This window comes from Oryctolagus cuniculus, chromosome 14 (genome assembly GCF_051225735.1).
Source record: "Oryctolagus cuniculus isolate XC-2025 breed Fujian yellow rabbit chromosome 14, ASM5122573v1, whole genome shotgun sequence".
Classification (NCBI taxonomy): Eukaryota; Metazoa; Chordata; class Mammalia; order Lagomorpha; family Leporidae; genus Oryctolagus; species Oryctolagus cuniculus.
This window is the reverse complement of record NC_142880.1, coordinates 23,354,209-23,372,132: the sequence shown is the minus strand read 5'-3', so window position 1 is coordinate 23,372,132 and position 17,924 is coordinate 23,354,209. Positions and strand designations below refer to the sequence as shown.

Sequence of the window (17,924 nt, the reverse complement as noted above, 5' to 3'; positions counted from 1 at the left end):
CTCTATATAACTTCATGAACAAGCAAGTAAATAAAGGATAATGAAAGATACAGTAAAATCTTCAAAATGTCTAAATGCTTAAAACATTATTTCTCCAGTAATCCTTTTAAAGTATTATTCATAAAGATACCTTTTAAGTATTCTGCACAGTGTCCTTGTTTTAGGTGCATTGAGATGCCTCTCTAAATTCTTCTAATTTTCATTGTGTTTCTTCCAGTTACTGGCTGACAAACAAAGTGCCCATCAAACGACCCAGCACAGGTCTCCTCATGTATACTCTTGCTACAAGATTCTGTGATGAAATTCACCTGTATGGATTCTGGCCATTCCCTAAGGATTTGAATGGAAAGCCTGTCAAATATCATTACTATGATGACTTAAAATATAGGTACTTTTCCAATGCAAGTCCTCACAGAATGCCATTAGAATTCAAAACATTGAATGTGCTACATAATAGAGGAGCTCTCAAACTGACGACAGGAAAGTGTGTAAAGCAATAAAGCACATTTTAAAACAGAAACAGACTGAGTATGCACTTCGTTTCTGAAGATGCTTTTGAAGATTTGAAAATAGGATCCAAAACAGGCTGGGTTTCAGCATTCACCAGTAAACTGAACGGTTGATCAAGGACATTCACTGGAGAATTCCACTACCAGCTGATGAAATACCTGCAAAGTGCTCTAAAATTACATATTTTGACTTCAAGGGTCCTAGTAAGTGCCACTTCCACTAAGAATACAGTTTGAATGTATAATCAGTAGTGTTTACAAGATCCAACAATGCACTTGTCATTAGTTAACGACGCAAATACGTCATCACTGTTGGGCTGCAAATGCAACACCAAGCACATCAGAAGAGGAACCTAGGAACACAACTCAGCCTTGGGCAATGTCCCATCCTTGTCAGCAGAAACGAACACATAGACTGTTCGAGCCGTCAATTCCACAAGAGGAAACAAGTAAATGCCTTCAGCCAGGACTCAGTCTGATCATGAATGTTGTGTTTTTATGTTTATGTTTTTGTTCGTCCTCCTCTGGAATCTCTTTTAGTTGGGGTATTGGGGTGCTTAGAAATCCTTTCTGCGATACAGAAATGAGATACATATGAACAGGAAAAGCAAACTTCAAGTCATTGTTTCTAAAGTTGTATTTTTAAAGAGTGATCACATAGACTTTTTTGTTTATTTATTTTGCACAACTCAAAACCGCCAGATTATTTTCCAGTGGGTAGAAGGTACCAGTTAAACTGCACAACTCAGTAGTAGTGAGCCACTATCAAGGAAAGATGTTCCATGTCATCTGAGATGGTAAAATTAACAGGAAAAAAATGAACTTTGGGTACCAAAGATTACGCTCATGTTTCTACACAACAAACCATTCCCTTTCATGAAAATAGTCTATCAACATGAATATGTGAATAATGTGAAAGTTGTCTCCAAATATTTTAAAATATCTAAGCTCAAATTTTATTTTTATTAAAAGGAAGACTTCCACACCTTTCACATCTCATAATAATTTTGGCAGCATTTTACCCATTAGAATAAATGATGGATGTAGATGAAATGGCTCTTCCAGTTCTTTGATAATCCTTTTTTTATTCTGAGAGAAAGATTGCCATACTCTTGATATTATTGTTAAATTTCTTAGTGTGGAAATAACATGATTAATAGACTATTGTTTTCATAGCAGAAGTGATTACTTTTAAGAGGTTTAACATGAAACTGTGTCAAGATTTTGCACTTAAATTCAAGTGACCAGTATTTTTCTGTAGTTGAAATTAGCCACATTATCATGAGTGTGTTTTTAAACACATGAAATCTCTAGTAAAAGTGGCTTTAAAACAGTTTAATATGTTATAGAACTGGCCAATAAGCCAGTGTTCTCCTAAGTAATATTTTGCTGGTGGGTGATTCTGAAGGTAGCTTTTTCTGCAGAAAGCAGAAGCATTGTGCTCTCACTTCTACTTTGGCCTGGAACAACTTACATGACTTCTTGTTTCTTGGGGAAGGCGACGTGAGGAAACAAGAAGTAGCGTGGGGAATATGTATGCTCTGTTTCATAGGGAAGGTACTCTGAGAAATGAATAAATACATGAAGAAAAATATATGTAATTATGAAAAAGATGTTTCACAAATATATAGTTCTCAATACTTAAATACCATAGGGTATTATTTAAAGAGTATGGTGGAACCTTGGGATACAGAAGATTATATTTTCTGAGTCCATGTGTCTCTAAAACAGAAAAGTTGAATGCATATAGGGCATTGATAGTTAAAAATGAATAGAACATCAATATAATTTTATCAGTTGAAAACTCTTATCTATTGCAAACTTTTAAAGAATTAGATACATTTTTAATCTAAATTTAAAAGTCTGATTTGCTTAACAAATCAAAAGCAAGTATTTTGTAGAATCATAGTTTGGACTATTTGCAGAGGTAAGTTGTCATAGTTACCTAGAATTTGAATTTAATGGAAATATCTAGAAGTCACAAGTCAGTTCTCACAGGTATGCCACCTCTTGGCACTCCTTTGCAGTATGTCTTAAAAACAGCAGCAAGGTCCCCTGTCAATTTCACTGCGCTTTCAACAAACACATTTAAGGCAATGTAAGGCCACAGCAAACACACCTCAGCCATTCACTGTTGTGTGTGTTGTTGTTTATCTCATAGAAACAATGAGTAGTGCCTTTTTAGCTTCTTTGTATGGCTTTTTTTCTCTATGCTTTGTGTTCTCTAAATACATTGCCCAGTTCTGAAAATGGTCCGCTAGCAAAAGGGCTTCAGTATCGGCTGAGACTACTTTTTTCATCTCAGGGAACTTTCAATACTCAAGAATGAATTCAATGAGAGGTATTTAGTATTCAAAGAAGACAAACTGTACAAGATCATTTCATTCCCTGTTGTCTAACTGTCCATCTGCCCTCCCCCTTGGCTATCTGCTATGGCCTTCTCTTAGAGCAAAACATCATCAAAGGCCAACAACAAGATTAAGAAAAAGAGCTGAGACTTATCTAATAAGGGGGCATAAGGAATCATAGCAAAATCTATCTATAAGTACATACTTGAAATATCTGGGTTTGTTTTGTTTTGTTTGGGAAATGTCATCAATACACAGCTTTAAGTTTTTATTTCTCCTTCACAGTTTATACCTGCATCTGACAATGCTGAGGCAGCAGATTGTGAACTCTCCTTTCCCTTTAGACACCATGGTTCTTACTGTGCTGTGGACTTGAATAGGCCATGGAAACATTTCATCATTAGTATTCAGCCTGTTCTGTAGTTAATATTAAGTTGCTGAAATAAACAGTAAATCAGTAACAAATTTTCTGGGCAAATCTAATGATTCAGCCCACAGGACTGATGAAACTACTGTGGAAGTTTTTCTATCTGAACGAAGGTGCTGGGCATTCAACGGTCTTCATGTATTGTATATCATATGAATTGTACATCCATTGCTAATGGGAATTTCTATATATATATATATGCTTACAGTAGCAATTTATTTAAATACTGCTAGGGGTAGTGTACATACCAACTAGTTAACAAGCTACTACACAGGGAAAGGGTAAACAAAGTAATTTATTTCTAATTGAGCCAGTTAGTCATAATGCACATAACGTGGTATTTGGTTCATAAAAGAGTTGTTTTCATGTGGTTATTGTAAGGAGTATCTACAATTGTGGAAGGATGTGGGGAGAGTTATATATAGTTAGTTGTTATCTCCATGAGTTTGTAAGCTTCCCCCATCAAACATTATCAATATACCAATGTTTAAAAGAACTAAGGGTTATTGTTCATATCTGATGAAAGAAAATCCAAATAAAGCCCACCTAGAAATAGATACTTTATTATATATGTGCTATAGGTATAACTATATAGTACAAATAGACGTGTGTGATGCATATATACAATGTTATATATGTTTATCTGTGTGCATACACACTGAGCTGTAACATGTACACACTAGATTTGTGTTATGCTGATACCTTCAGGGTCTGCCCTGTGAACAGCCCTGGAAATAAATAAGACCACTTTAGAATAAAGTTCTTTTGAGACTTCAGTTGCTAACCTGTTTTAAGAAGGATCTACTTTATAACTGAATTCTATGTTGTTCATACCTAGAGTTATAATAAGGGTTAGTATGTCCGAATCTTAAAAATAAAAGAAAAAGGAAAAAAAAATTCTTCAAGCTGGCAATGTGTTGGAATTACAGTTTTCAGATTGTGGCCCCAGGCCTTGTGTTCCTCATTTAAGTAGCACTTTTTAAATAAATACTGTTTTATTGTGTAGGCAAAAGCACAAGTGTTTCAAATGTATATAGATAGCAGGAGAAATGAGTTTACAGAGAGAGAGCATTGCTGCACAGGATAATTGCTACTGAGTATTTCTTACGCCATTTGTGGAATTGAAAGATAAGGTTTATTCTGTCAGGTTCATTTTGTTCAACACTGTTACCCTATTGTTTGTGTATAGCAATCTGGTATTATTGCTTTATCATTTGTAAAATTGTAAAATAAATTAAGTCCTTTTTTTTTCATTTTTTTTCCCTCCTCTCTTTTATTCAACCCAGCAGCTTCACTTTATTTGTCAATATTAGGTAGTCATTTGTTTTGTGTTTGAAAGACACAAAGAGAAGAGACAGCTCCTTCCACTGGTTCACTCTCCAAATGCCTACAACAGCTGGGGTGGGCCTGGGCCAGGTCAAAGCTGGGAGCCTGAAACTCAGTCTGAATCTCTTGTAAGAATAACAGGGATCCAACTGCTTGAGTCATCGCCTACTGCTTCACAGGGTGTGGTTAACAGGAAGCTGCAATAGAGAGTGAAGTTAGGACTGGAACTCATACTGGATGCCTGTCCCGTCTTAACCACTTAGGTCAGCCATGCGCACCAGGTGATGGTTTCTAGCAAGGATTTTTAAGCACTTTTTGTCTTCTCTGTAGCCCCTGCCATATTGTGGTCAGGCAAACTATTTTAAAGTGTATACATGGGAATATGAACAGTATCTGTTGCCCTGTGAACATTAGGAAATTCTCAACGGTTTTGTGTGTTACATTCTGTTGTGGTTGAGGGAATGCCCTGTTGCACCCGTCTCAATCATTTACATTCAGTTCATACCCCACTGACCTCAGCTTCATGGCTAATGAGACCAATGTCTCCTTACCCGTGGCAAATTCTACGGCTGCCCTTCAGCTTGCACTTGCTGCTGTTTGCAGTTTGCCTTCCAGGAGACAATCTTGGAAAACTGCACGCTCAGATCTTCCTAGGCTTTCTAATCTTACAAGTATCTATACTGTTTGCAGAATCTGTACTGTTTTCTTCAGAAATTTTAAACTGTAGTTTCAAGAGGTCACCCTTAGCATTCTGCTGTTTTGAAACATTTGCTAGAAACCAACAATGGACTGTTAACAATGGTTGCTGAATATAAGCTTTATTTAAATTTGCATAATTACCATTTTTATTTTAAAACATCTATTTACAGTAAGTTGCTCCTTTCTAGTCTTGGAATACAATCAGATCTCACCACACAAAACTCCACTTTTTGAGGTTATAGGAAAGTTTTCAGGATTTTGGTAGGAGTTTTGGTGATTTTGACTCTGCTTTCTCAAAAGCAATGTTAAAAGAATCATTTATTTTTACTGTCAAATGTTACTTTAAAATGCTTATTCTTTTCATATGTATTCAGCTGTGTTCTTGCTTGAAATTGTGGGTGGATTTGCTATCATCATCCCCTTTAGACTTACTATCTTATAATACAGGCCAGTCCTTCCCAAATTATATTCTGAGAAAAATTGTTCAACAGGTTTTAGAAGGAGTGACAAATTCTTTTTTTTTTGGTTTTTTTTTTTTTTTTTTTTTTTTTTTTTTTTTGACAGGCAGAGTGGACAGTGAGAGAGAGACAGAGAGAAAGGTCTTCCTTTGCCGTTGGTTCACCCTCCAATGGCCGCCGCGGCCAGCGCGCTGCGGCTGGCGCACCACGCTGATCCGATGGCAGGAGCCAGGTACTTATCCTGGTCTCCCATGCGGGTGCAGGGCCCAAGCACTTGGGCCATCCTCCACTGCACTCCCTGGCCACAGCAGAGAGCTGGCCTGGAAGAGGGGCAACCGGGACAGAATCCGGTGCCCCGACCGGGTCTAGAACCCGGTGTGCCGGCGCCGCAAGGTGGAGGATTAGCCTAGTGAGCCGGGGCGCTGGCTGAAGAGTGACAAATTCTTACATAAAACTCTTAGGGATCAACAAGGCACTCTACTATATTGCAAATTGCTGAAGACTGAAAATTAATTTTTCTGACAAAGAAAATCCAAAAGTATTGTCTTATATTTTTAATAAATGTCATGATATGATTATTTTTTTACAAACCATTTCCAGAATTTTTTTCTTTTTAAAGATTTATTTATTTATTTGAGAGGTAAAGTGCCAGAGAAAGAAGGAGAAACAGAGAAAACTATCTTTCAACCGCTGGTTCACTCACCAAATGACTGCAACTGTCTGAGCTGGGTCTGGCTGAAGCTAGGAGACCAGAACTCCATATGGGTCTCCACGTGGGTGGCAGGGTCCTAAGTACTTGGGCCATCTTCTGCTGCTATCCCAGATGCATTAGCAAAATCTGGGTTGAAAGTAGAGCGATCAGGACTAAAACAGTCACTCCGATATGGGATGCCAGTGTCACAGGCAGTTTCTTATCCCAGTGCTCTATGTCACTGGCTCCATTTTCCCAGAATTTAAAACTGGAAATCATTTCTAATTTTCTTTATAAAATAAATATCTATGACATGCTACACATCTAATTGAACTTTTAATATAAGTAAATGTAAATTGCTTTATTTCCACCTTTCTTTATATTCGACACTTCAATTTAAAGAACAGCAATCCAAATTCATTAATTTTGATTTGATTCAGTGGGGTCTCTCCAAATTATACTGATTGAAATTCATGTTTCCCTAAGTTTATGAAGAAGCTTTATCAGCTCTGAGTGACTGAATAAAACTAATGCAATTCACAAAAGCTTAAAGTGTAAAATACATTAAATATACATTCACAGTAACTGAAAAATTTAAATCTCACCCTTATTATTTAGCAAGATTCAATATTGCCCTAACTCTAAACTAAACCCTGTTCTGAGAACTTGACACATATCAACTACTTTAATCTTACAAATAAGCCTCAGAGATAGAGAATATACATATCCCACTTTTACAGGTGAGATGAAGGGAAAGATTATGTGATGTACTTAGGGTCCCATAGCCCAGAAATGAAAGAACCAAGTCAAAGAAGCACACAAACCCATTGTCTTCAAGGCCTACCCACTTAACCATCATATTTGGATGTTGCTTTTTCCTAACTGACAAGAAGTTCCCTGCAAAGTAAGCCTGCAAATAGATTACTATTTAGAAAGCACAGATCAAAAGTAGAGTTAGGTAAATAGAAAAGAAAGAAAATAAAGACTTTGGTAAGTCTAATAGCTGATTCCTCCTCCCAAACTGAAAGGTCAATTCTTTTTTTTTTAAGATTTTATTTATTTATTTGAAAGTCAGAGTTACACAGAGAGAGGAGAGGCAGAGAGAGAGAAAGAAAGAGAGAAGTCTTCCATCCAATGGTTCACTCCCCAATTGGCTGCAATGGGTGGAGCTGCGTCGAACCGAAGCCAGGAGCTTCCCCAGGCAGGTGCAGGGGCCCAGGGACTTGAGCCATCCTCTACTGCTTTCCCAGGCCATAGCAGAGAGCTGGATCCGAAGTGGAGCAGCCGGGTCTTGAACCCGCGGCCATATGGGATGCCAGGGCTTCAAGCCAGGACGTTAACAATGTCGCCCCCACAAGGTCATTTCTGATAACTGAAACATTCATGTCTTCCAGATCAGAGGCTCTCCCCTGCATGGCGTTGGATAAAAACTGCCAATTCTTGTTCCAAACTCTGCTTGTTATATTGTATTCTTGCAAACTCTATTCTCCTTATGTTAGACTCTTATTTTACATATCATAAGATTCTTACAGCTATTTTAAAGTTTAATTATGAGGTGCCTGCCTATCAAAATATTTTGATTGAATTTGGATATTTCATTCATCTCCATTAGCAACTGCTTACAGAAATCTTTACAGAAAATTTCTACAAATGGCTATGCTGCTTCATTTGACACTGATTTTTTTTTATTTTCTCTTTTCTTTTCTTTTTTATTTTTTCACTAATTTCTGTCTCTTCCTGGGAAAGAGAGTAACCTGATTTCAAATTAAGGGGCATCTTGACGATTTCCCCTCTTATATACTTGCTTCATTGTGCATAGGCTTATTACAGAAAAAAATAAGAATAATAATCTCAGATATAAAAATTGAATTGTTATTGGACTCATTCTCAAAAATCAAAATATTTCTGTGACTTAGTTGCTTAATCTTGGTAATGTCAATAAGCAAATTACATGAAATAGTTTATTATCAGTATCTATTTTTTTATTTAGTTGTTTTGTTTATTGTGGGGAGCAACTGGGAGCAACTCGGACTAGACTAAGTTACTGGAATTAAGACTTATTCTATGCATCTGCTCTCCCACAATATGGCGCTGGGAGAGGAGAAAACAGTTTCTACACAGCTGCCTCCAGTTCAGCCAATAAACTGTAGGACTTGCTCCTGATTGGAGGAGAGCAGCGTACTCGGCGTGTGGGCAGCCGAGTTGGGATTGGCAGAGGAGGACTATAAAGGAGGAGAGAGACGGCATGCACCAGGAACATCTAAGGGGAACATCTAAGGGGAACACCTGTGCAGCCCCCGAGAGAGCCGGCCGGCGGTGTGCCACTCCCCTGCGGAAGTGGGGAAAGTGGCCAGGGGGAACCGCCCTTCCACGGAGGTGGAAGGGTCAGTAGCCAACCCGGGAAGAACCAGCAGCAAACCCGGGGAGGGCCGAGCAGACGAAAGAACAGCGCAGGGTCTTGTGTCGTTCCTCCACGAAGAGGGGGAACGACATAATGGTGCCGTGACTCGGATATGAAGCCTAGGCAGGGTTTAGTGTCGTTCCTCCATGAAGAGGGGGAGCGACATAATGGTGCCGTGACTCGGATATGAAGCCTAGGCAGGACTTAGTGTCGTTCCTCCACGAAGAGGGGGAGTGACATAATGGTGCCGTGACTCGGATAGGAAACTTAGGAGGGAAGAAACAGGAAGAAGCAGGAAAATACCGGAGAGAGAGACTAGCAAAGAGCCTAGGGGAAAGCTGGACGGAAAAGGTGCCGGAAGAAGCTATTGAAAGCCTAGGCATAGACTCGGATATGGACTGTGGGAAAGAAGTTAGGATTTAAAGCGAAAGTGAAAGCTTTCATAGACTCGGATGCGGACTATGGCAGGGAAGCTAGGAGATTGAAAGCGAAAGTGAAACCTGGAGGAGGCTTGGACTCGGATACGGACTGTGGGAAAGAAGTTAGGATTTAAAGTGAAAGCAAGAAGAAACTTAGACTCAGATACGGACTGCAGGTTGAAAGTGAAAGTGAAACCTCTAAGAAACTTAGACTTGGATACGGACTGTGGGGAGAGGCCAGGAGAAATGAGGGAGGAATATTGTTGGAAGAAAACTTAGGGAAACATACCGGGTAGAGAAAAATGTTAGGGAGGATGAAGCCGCGAGTGCAGGCCGAGGCGGAGACGTAAGCCATCTTGGAATTCTTCAAGTCACCCCGGGGAGCAAGAGGCGAAGATCTGGAACCAGAGGCAGAGACGTGGGCCGCCAGGTTGGAATTCTCCAGGTTAGTCCGGGGAACTTGGACTGAATGCCGGTGGTGGCGGAAACGTGAGCTGGGGCTGTGTGACTCGCGGAAGCCGCCGCGTGCAGAGAGAGCACGGGGCGTGAATAGATAGGGAACGCGGGGCTGGCGCGAGGCAGTGGTACAGACGCGAAGGGCGTGGAGACCGCGGAGCGTGCGAAGCCAAGCTGCGCAAAGCCGGGAAGCCGCGCAGATGAGAGAGGCGCGGGCTGAAGCGGCTCACAGCCGTGAAGCCGCCGAGAAGCAGCCTCGGGGCGGGCGCCGGGAAGCCACAGGGATAAGAGAAACAGAAGTTTAGAAGTAAAATGAGAGAAATAGGAATGCTGGAAGATAGAAGTAAAATGGGAGAAATAGGAATGCCCGGAGATAGAGAAATAGAGAAATAGAAAGGCCTCCCCACAACATGGCAATGAGAGAGCTTGGATTCGGTCTGCCTGATTAGTGAGGTGGTAAGCACCAGCAGGCGGCTCGACCAGAGTATGAGCCGCAGGTCACCGAAGATAGGCACGAATCAACACCAATAAGCCTCCCCACAATATGGCAATGAGAAGGCTTGGATTCGGTTTGCCTGATAGGGCTTGGAAGCACCTGCAGGCAGAGCAGAGCATGCGCTGCAGGGCACCGAACACAGGCACGCATCAGCGCCTAAAAACCTCCTCACAACATGGCAAAGAGAGGACCCGGATTCGGTTTGCCTGATTGATAGGACTTGTAAGAACCTGTGGGCAACTCTAGCAAGCAGAGCAGAGTGTGTGCCGCGGGGCACCGAAGACAGGCACGTATCAACGCCAAAAATAAAAAGAAAGGGGGATCTGTGGGGAGCAACTGGGAGCAACTCGGACTAGACTAAGTTACTGGAATTAAGACTTATTCTATGCATCTGCTCTCCCACAATATGGCACTGGGAGAGGAGAAAACAGCTTCTACACAGCTGCCTCCAGTTCAGCCAATAAACTGTAGGACTTGCTCCTGATTGGAGGAGAGCAGCGTACTCGGCGTGTGGGCAGCCGAGTTGGGATTGGCAGAGGAGGACTATAAAGGAGGAGAGAGACGGCATGCACCAGGAACATCTAAGGGGAACATCTAAGGGGAACACCTGTGCAGCCCCCGAGAGAGCCGGCCGGCGGTGTGCCACTCCCCTGCGGAAGTGGGGAAAGTGGCCAAGGGGAACCGCCCTTCCACGGAGGTGGAAGGGTCAGTAGCCAACCCGGGAAGAACCAGCAGCAAACCCGGGGAGGGCCGAGCAGACGAAAGAACAGCGCAGGGTCCTGTGTCGTTCCTCCACGAAGACGGGGAGCGACAGTTTATAAGTTTCTGACTCAATCACTAAGGTAGAATTTCTCAAGTAAACATGAAATTGTAAGAGTCCATGCTGTGTTCTACCAAAACATACACAGTAAATGACAGTTTATATCTCTCCCTCTTGGGGATTTAGAAAACACGTTAACATAGTGAGAGAGAAAGAATCTTACTATAAAGGAAAAACAATTTCTATGTTTAGAAAGCCATAGCTAATTTTATAAATGACTTCTATTAGATATGATATTATTTGCTTAGAGAACATACCTCATATTCCACTTCCGAATATAACAAGCAGCACAAGAGAAAACAAATGAGTATCACTTGTAAAAGCTCATATTTGCTTTATTCAGTACTTTTACATAAACCAAATATTTTCTTAATAATATTTACAAATATGAAAAATACTTAAGCTGATATCTTTATACATTCTCTAAACTTTTTGAAAAATCATTTTTAAACTATCAAGAGTGCCATGACTACATTTTTAGGAGCAATGCCACAGTTTTGTTCCTTCTGGGCAACACACAAATAACCAGCTAGCTTTGAGAAGTTAGCTGCACAGGAAAATAAAGTGATGAGGTGCTAATCTGAACTTTCTGGAACAACCGGGACTATTACAGTAAGTTCATTCTCTGCTGTCAGTCCAGCTCAGCTTCCTTAGCCGCAGCCTCCACACAACACACAGATGGGCTAACTATAAGCACATCTGGCATTGCTGCCAAAATGTAAACACTCTCAGCTGGTAGCAGATGTTTTCCAGGAAAGATCGCTACCACTGGAGTTGCTCTGCTATGGATTCTTTTAGTTGATCTCTGTGGTGGGGCCAAAGGTGATTCCGTTCAAATAGATCATTCGTCTCTCAGGTACAGAACAGCAGCAGGGCAGGTGTAGCCTCATCTGTTTGAGATTCACCATGCCTATGTAAGTAGAAACACTAAAGACCCTCCTAATAGGCTAAGATTTTTCATTTATTAAAAATGAGACTTTAATTTTCTTTAGAATTTTCTTCTTTATGGAATTTTTCGAAAGTCAAGTGTAAGGTTTAGTAGAAAAGAGATCAATATCCTTTCTGTATTTCAAGTTCATGTTCTTATGTGATATTCTAATTATTGTCTGCTTTCGTAGTTCTCTGTCCTACTTTTTTTTTTTTTTTTGACAGGCAGAGTGGACAGTGAGAGAGAGAGACAGAGAGAAAGGTCTTCCTTTTTCCGTTGGTTCACCCCCCAAATGGCTGTTATGGCCGGCGTGCTGCACCGATCCGAAGCCAGGAACCAGGTGCTTCTCCTGTCTGCCATGGGGTGCAGGGCTCAAGCACTTGGGCCATCCTCCACTGCACTCCCTGGCCACAGCAGAGAGCTGGACTGGAAGAGGAGCAACCGGGACAGAATCCGGCACTCCAACCGGGACTAGAAGCTGGGGTGCCAACGCCACAGGCGGAGGATTAGCTGCTGCACAGGCTCTGTCCTACTTTCTATCAAAGTACTAGTTATACATTTGTAGAATAATTTTATTTACTTCCAGACCCCATGATAGCATACTTTTGCTATGTGAGTGCACAAACTCCTTTAACATATATATTAAATATCTATGTTAAAATATAAATGTTAAATGTATTTATACATTTGCAAAGCTTGATGGCATAAAAATATAATACTTCATCTTATGAAATTGTTACATTGATTCAACATTTATAAAATAATGCTTCTTCTTATTCACTCTATTACAATGAAGAATACCTTTGATAATGCTTATGAAAATTTGTATAGAAGAAATATATATGAAAATAAGTATAATTGGTAACAAGTTGTTTTTTTTTTTTTTTTTTTGAGGGGCAGAGTGGACAGTGAGAGAGAGAGAGAGAGACAAAGAGAAAGGTCTTCCTTTTGCCATTGGTTCACCCTCCAACGGCCGCTGCAGCCAGCATGCTGTGGCTGGCACACCGCGCTGATCCGAAGCCAGGAGCCAGGTGCTTCTCCTGGTCTCCCATGCGGGTGCAGGGCCCAAGGACTTGGGCCATCCTCCACTGCACTCCTGGGCCACAGCAGAGAGCTGGCCTGGAAGAGGGGCAACCGGGACAGAATCCAGTGTGCCAGTGCAGCAGGTGGAGGATTAGCCTATTGAGTCGCGGCACCGGCCGATTGGTGACAAGTTTTACACTTACTGTGGGCCCAGAGAGCATGGACAGCAGCATCAATCTTAGCTTATAAAAACAGATTGTCAAGAAAATGTATTTTGACCACTGGCTATTGAACTGAATGCTAAAGTGCATAATGAATTCAATTCATCAAGCATTTATCGACTGTTGATAATGTGCTCCTACCAGGAGCTAGCAATTTTTACATCTGTGCAGATTTATTTCTGTTGTTGGAATGACATGCAAGTGGGAACCCCGATTATCTATGAGTGTGCCAGTTGATTAGGCAGGACATGGAGCAGAAAAATTTCAAGCAAGATCTGAGACTGGTAAACAAGCAAGACACGTTTTGGGTAAACTCTCCTGGTACATTCTGTGTAGCCTTGCAGTATTCTGAGTAGAGGACGTGGGCCAAGTTGGGCTCGATTTATATCTAGGTTGCAAAATTGAGTGAAGCAATACTCCATTGTCAAGACAAATGGTTATCTATGAACACAGAAGAACTAAATAATGCAAACCCTGCTGTGCTTGTATTCATTTTTTAGTATCCTAGACAGTGGCTTGAAATAAATTAGGTATTAGGTATTGAAATACCTAATAATCCTTGCTTTAGAAATTATATAATCCTCCATTCTGATTATACTCCCTAAGATTTATTTTTTCAAAGATATATATGAAAACCAGAGAGAGAGATGGGGGGAGAGAGAGGGAGGGAGAGAATGAAAATGAGAGAGAAATCTTTCATCTACTGGTTCACTCTTCAAGTGACCTCAACAGCCAGGGCTGGGCCACATTAAAGTTAGGAACCTGGAAATCCACCCTGATCTGCCACATGGCTAGCAGGGGCCTAAGCACTTGGAGAATCTTCCACTGCAGAGAACTGGATGAGAAGTGGACCACTGACTCAAACCATATGGGATTCCAGTGTCTCAGAAACAACTTAATACACTGTGTCACAACAGCACCCCTGCCCACATATTGATTTTTAAATTACTAGCTTAAATAAAACCAAAGCCTACCCTAAACCAAGTACTTACCACAAAAACCGCATAACTATAGACCTTTTGATGTTACACATTATGCAATATCCTCCACTTTCAGATAGCACTGTCTTAATATTTACTTTGTGTTTTCTGATGGAAGAAATGCCACATAAAAGAAAATCTTGTGTTTCCTTATAAGTAATGAATTTTTAATGATTCAGTTTAGTCACATCAATAGATGTTTTCAAATGACCGTGATTTTCACATTTGATTTTGCAACTCACCTGCCAAAAATGTTCAAGTAGTCAAATGTGAAACTTGTAATATTACTTCTAATTCAATAATCACTCCTCCTTTCTCTTTTGTAGTCTCCTTTTATGTCCTTCTCAACTATGCTGTGTTTCTGGAAGATTTTTCACCAGTACTTTTATGCCCTCGCCTGTAGAAATCTTATGTATTCCAACGCTCCATAAACTTTGGCAGATGTATGGACACCCTGAGGATGATAATAAAATCAATGAATCTATTCATAGAAAAATGTACATACTTATGTCTTAGTCAAGGTTCCCCTTAAAATAGAACTCAAGGGGGTTTTAATGCAAATAGCTTATTTGGTAAATGTGTCTATGAAGAAGTGAGGAACTAGAGAAAGTATTACAGGAAAAGAATGGAAGTCTATGGAAAGATGTCTTCAAATTGACTGTTTCTGTGAACAGTGAGTGTTCGATTCCACTTGGGCTATCTGAATAACCTTATGAGAAGGGCCTCAGGATTCAAAGGATGAATGAAACAAGGAATTAGCAATCAGGCTCAAACTGCCCACCACTACCCCACACTGAGAATTTATGCTGGACTCATTAACTTTTTCAACTTCAGAGTCACACTTGTTAATTCTAAACTGGTTTTCACAGGTGTCCCATACCGTATGCTGGGAAAAGCAACCACATGACATCAGCAGAGGCAGTACAAACTTGACATCGTGCACTATCTGCACAATATGGTTTTCTCAGTCAGTGATGGGAGTCACAGTAGAGGCAGAGAAATGAGGTACTGTGTAAGGTGCTTGATGCAGCACTTCCTCTACATCACCCACATAAACTTTTGCCATCCATTAATTCCAAGCCTTATCCAACTTCCCAAATTATTAGGAGGTTGTCAACTTCACATAAAACTATGTAACAGGACGATTTTGTCAACTCTACTCCCACCGTGCAATTTATTGGTATGCATCATCTCCTTTTCTCACCCATTTGGAGTCTTCTCACTTTAGCTGAAGTGGTTTTCTTAAGTAAAAGTGGCCCAACTGTTCATTCCAAAGAGTCTGAGAACTTATTTAACTTGTAAGGATTCTGATTGCTGCAAGTGTCCCCATAAACTTATTTCTGGACACTGAAATACCAAGAGAAGCTCAATGAATTTTCTGGATCCCAGACATATGTACTCTTCCCTCCCTGGTTTTTATAGCATAAACTCCAATTCATTGTAATGGTCAGTGTCAATTACACAATAAAATAACCCTTTCCTTGTCTTTTGACTCATTGTCAGGAGGGGCCTAGCTAATGAGGTAGTAACTTTAACTTCAGATTCAGAGAGGTCTTTATTATAATCTTCAGAAGCTTTCTCCATTATGAACCAAAGTTTCTAATCCAGCAGACTCTGCATTAACAATACAGGTAACACAAACTTCTGAAATGGTTGAACAAGAGCAATAGGAAGATGGACCAGCACGTCTTTCAGTACAATACCAGTTATGAGACTGGTATTGTATGTATCAGGGACATAACATGATATTGTACGTCATTTTAATGCATATAGCACATCTTAAATGACAGTATCCAAAACCTTTAAGGCTTTGATGAATAGTAAAGAAGACATTCTATTATCTTCAGCTAGCACTTTATGGTAATAAGGTATGTGATGAGATATGTGTATTCCATGGTAATAATAATGCATCCATTGCTTCACCTTATTTGCTATGTAATTGCCCATTAGTCTGAGGAAATATTATGCAGGATCCCATTGCAATGAATTAGGGATTTTATAAGACCCTGGATGGTAAGGTTGGGAGAAGTACTGCATCTAGGAAAGCAAATCTATATTCAGAATTACATTCATTCTGATAAATTTAAATTTCTGTCCCCTCCGGAATTAATGGAGTCCAGTATGTTTCTCCTTGTCTCATTTCTTTTTTTTTTTATCTTTTATTTAATGAATATACATTTCCAAAGTACGACTCATGGGTTACAATGGCTTCCCCCCCCCATACCGTCCCTCCCACCCACAACCCTCCCCTTTCCCACTCCCTTTCCCCTTCCATTCACATCAAGATTCATTTTCGATTATCTTAATATACAGAAGATCAGCTTAGTATACCTTAAGTAAGGATTTCAACAGTTTGCTCCCACACAGAAACATAAAGTGAAAAATAATAGATGATTTTTTTTAAATGATGATGAAATCAGATCAGACCTATTGTCATGTTTAATCCCAGTGAGAGTCAAGTTGGGAATTGATAATTTCTTTCTTTCTTTCTTTCTTTCTTTCTTTCTTTCTTTCTTTCTTTCTTTCTTTTTTTTTTTTTACAGAAGATCAGTTTAGTGTACATTAAGTAAAGATTTCAATCGTTTGCACCCCCATAGAAACACAAAGTGAAATATACTGTTTGAGTACTCGTTATAGCATTAAGCCTCAGTGTACAGCACATTAAGGACAGAGATCCTACATGAGGAGTAAGTGCACAGTGACTCCTGTTGTTGACTTTACAAATTGACACTCCTGTTTATGGCATCAGTAATCTCCCTATGCACCAGTCATGAGTTTCCAAGGCTATGGAAGCCCCTTGAGTTCTCCGACTCTTATCTTGTTTAGACACGGTCATAGTCAAAGTGGAGGTTCTCTCCTCCCTTCAGAGAAAGGCACCTCCCTCTTTGAAGACCTGTTCTTTCCACTGGGATCTCACTCACTGAGATCTTTTTGCCAGAGTGTCTTGGCTTTCCATGCCTGAAATACTCTCATGGGCTTTTCAGCCAGATCCGAGTGCCTTTAGGGCTGATTCTGAGGCCAGAGTGCTATTTAGGACATCCGCCATTCTATGAGTCTGCTGAGTATCTCACTTCCCATGTTGGATCACTCTCCCCTTTATTTATTCTATCGGTTAGTGTTAGCAGATACTAGACTTGTTTATGTGCTCCCTTTGACTCTTAGTCCTTTCATTATGATCAATTGTGCACTGAAATTGATCACTTGGAATAGTGAGATGGCATTGGTACATGCCACCTTGATGGGATTGAACTGGAATCCCCTGGTATGTTTCCAACTCTACCAATTGGGGCAAGTCAGCCCGAGCATGCCCCAAATTATACATCTCTTCCCTCTCTTATTCCCACTCTTATGTTTAACAGGGATCACATTTCAGTTAATTTTCAAAACTTAACTGTGTGATAATTACAGAATTAAACCAGTCATGTTAAGTAGAACAGACAAAAAAAAATACTATGAGGGATAATGTATTAAGTTGTCCATTAGCAGTCAGGGCTATGCTGATCAAGTCACCATTTCTCATAGTGTCCATTTCACTTCAGGAGGTTTCCTTTTTGGTGTTCAGTCAGTTGTCACCGATCAGGGAGAACATATGGTATTTGTCCCTTTGGGACTGGCTTACTTCACTCAGCATGATGTGTTCCAGATTCCTCCATTTTGTTGCAAATGACTGGATTTCGTTGTTTCTTACTGCGGTATAGTATTCTAAAGAATACATATCCCAT

The 17,924-nt window shown here is 40.3% G+C and overlaps 1 protein-coding gene and 1 long non-coding RNA gene across 3 annotated transcripts in view; both read left to right on the top strand.

The window, feature by feature from the left end:
• Positions 1-4,537, top strand: part of ST8SIA4 (ST8 alpha-N-acetyl-neuraminide alpha-2,8-sialyltransferase 4) — a 100,667-nt gene extending 96,130 nt beyond the window's left edge. For both annotated transcript variants that reach the window (XM_002713936.6, XM_089313065.1), the window contains one exon: positions 218-4,537. In XM_002713936.6, the coding sequence (XP_002713982.3) occupies positions 218-500 (283 nt within the window). In that variant the 3' untranslated portion in view covers positions 501-4,537. The remainder of the gene's footprint in view (positions 1-217) is intronic.
• A 1,304-nt stretch (positions 4,538-5,841) lies between these two features.
• On the top strand, positions 5,842-14,698 carry LOC138845227 (uncharacterized). Its single transcript, XR_011382120.2, has 2 exons — positions 5,842-11,072; positions 12,203-14,698. It is a non-coding gene; the product is annotated as an uncharacterized LOC138845227 (long non-coding RNA).
• The last annotated feature ends 3,226 nt before the right edge of the window (positions 14,699-17,924 follow it).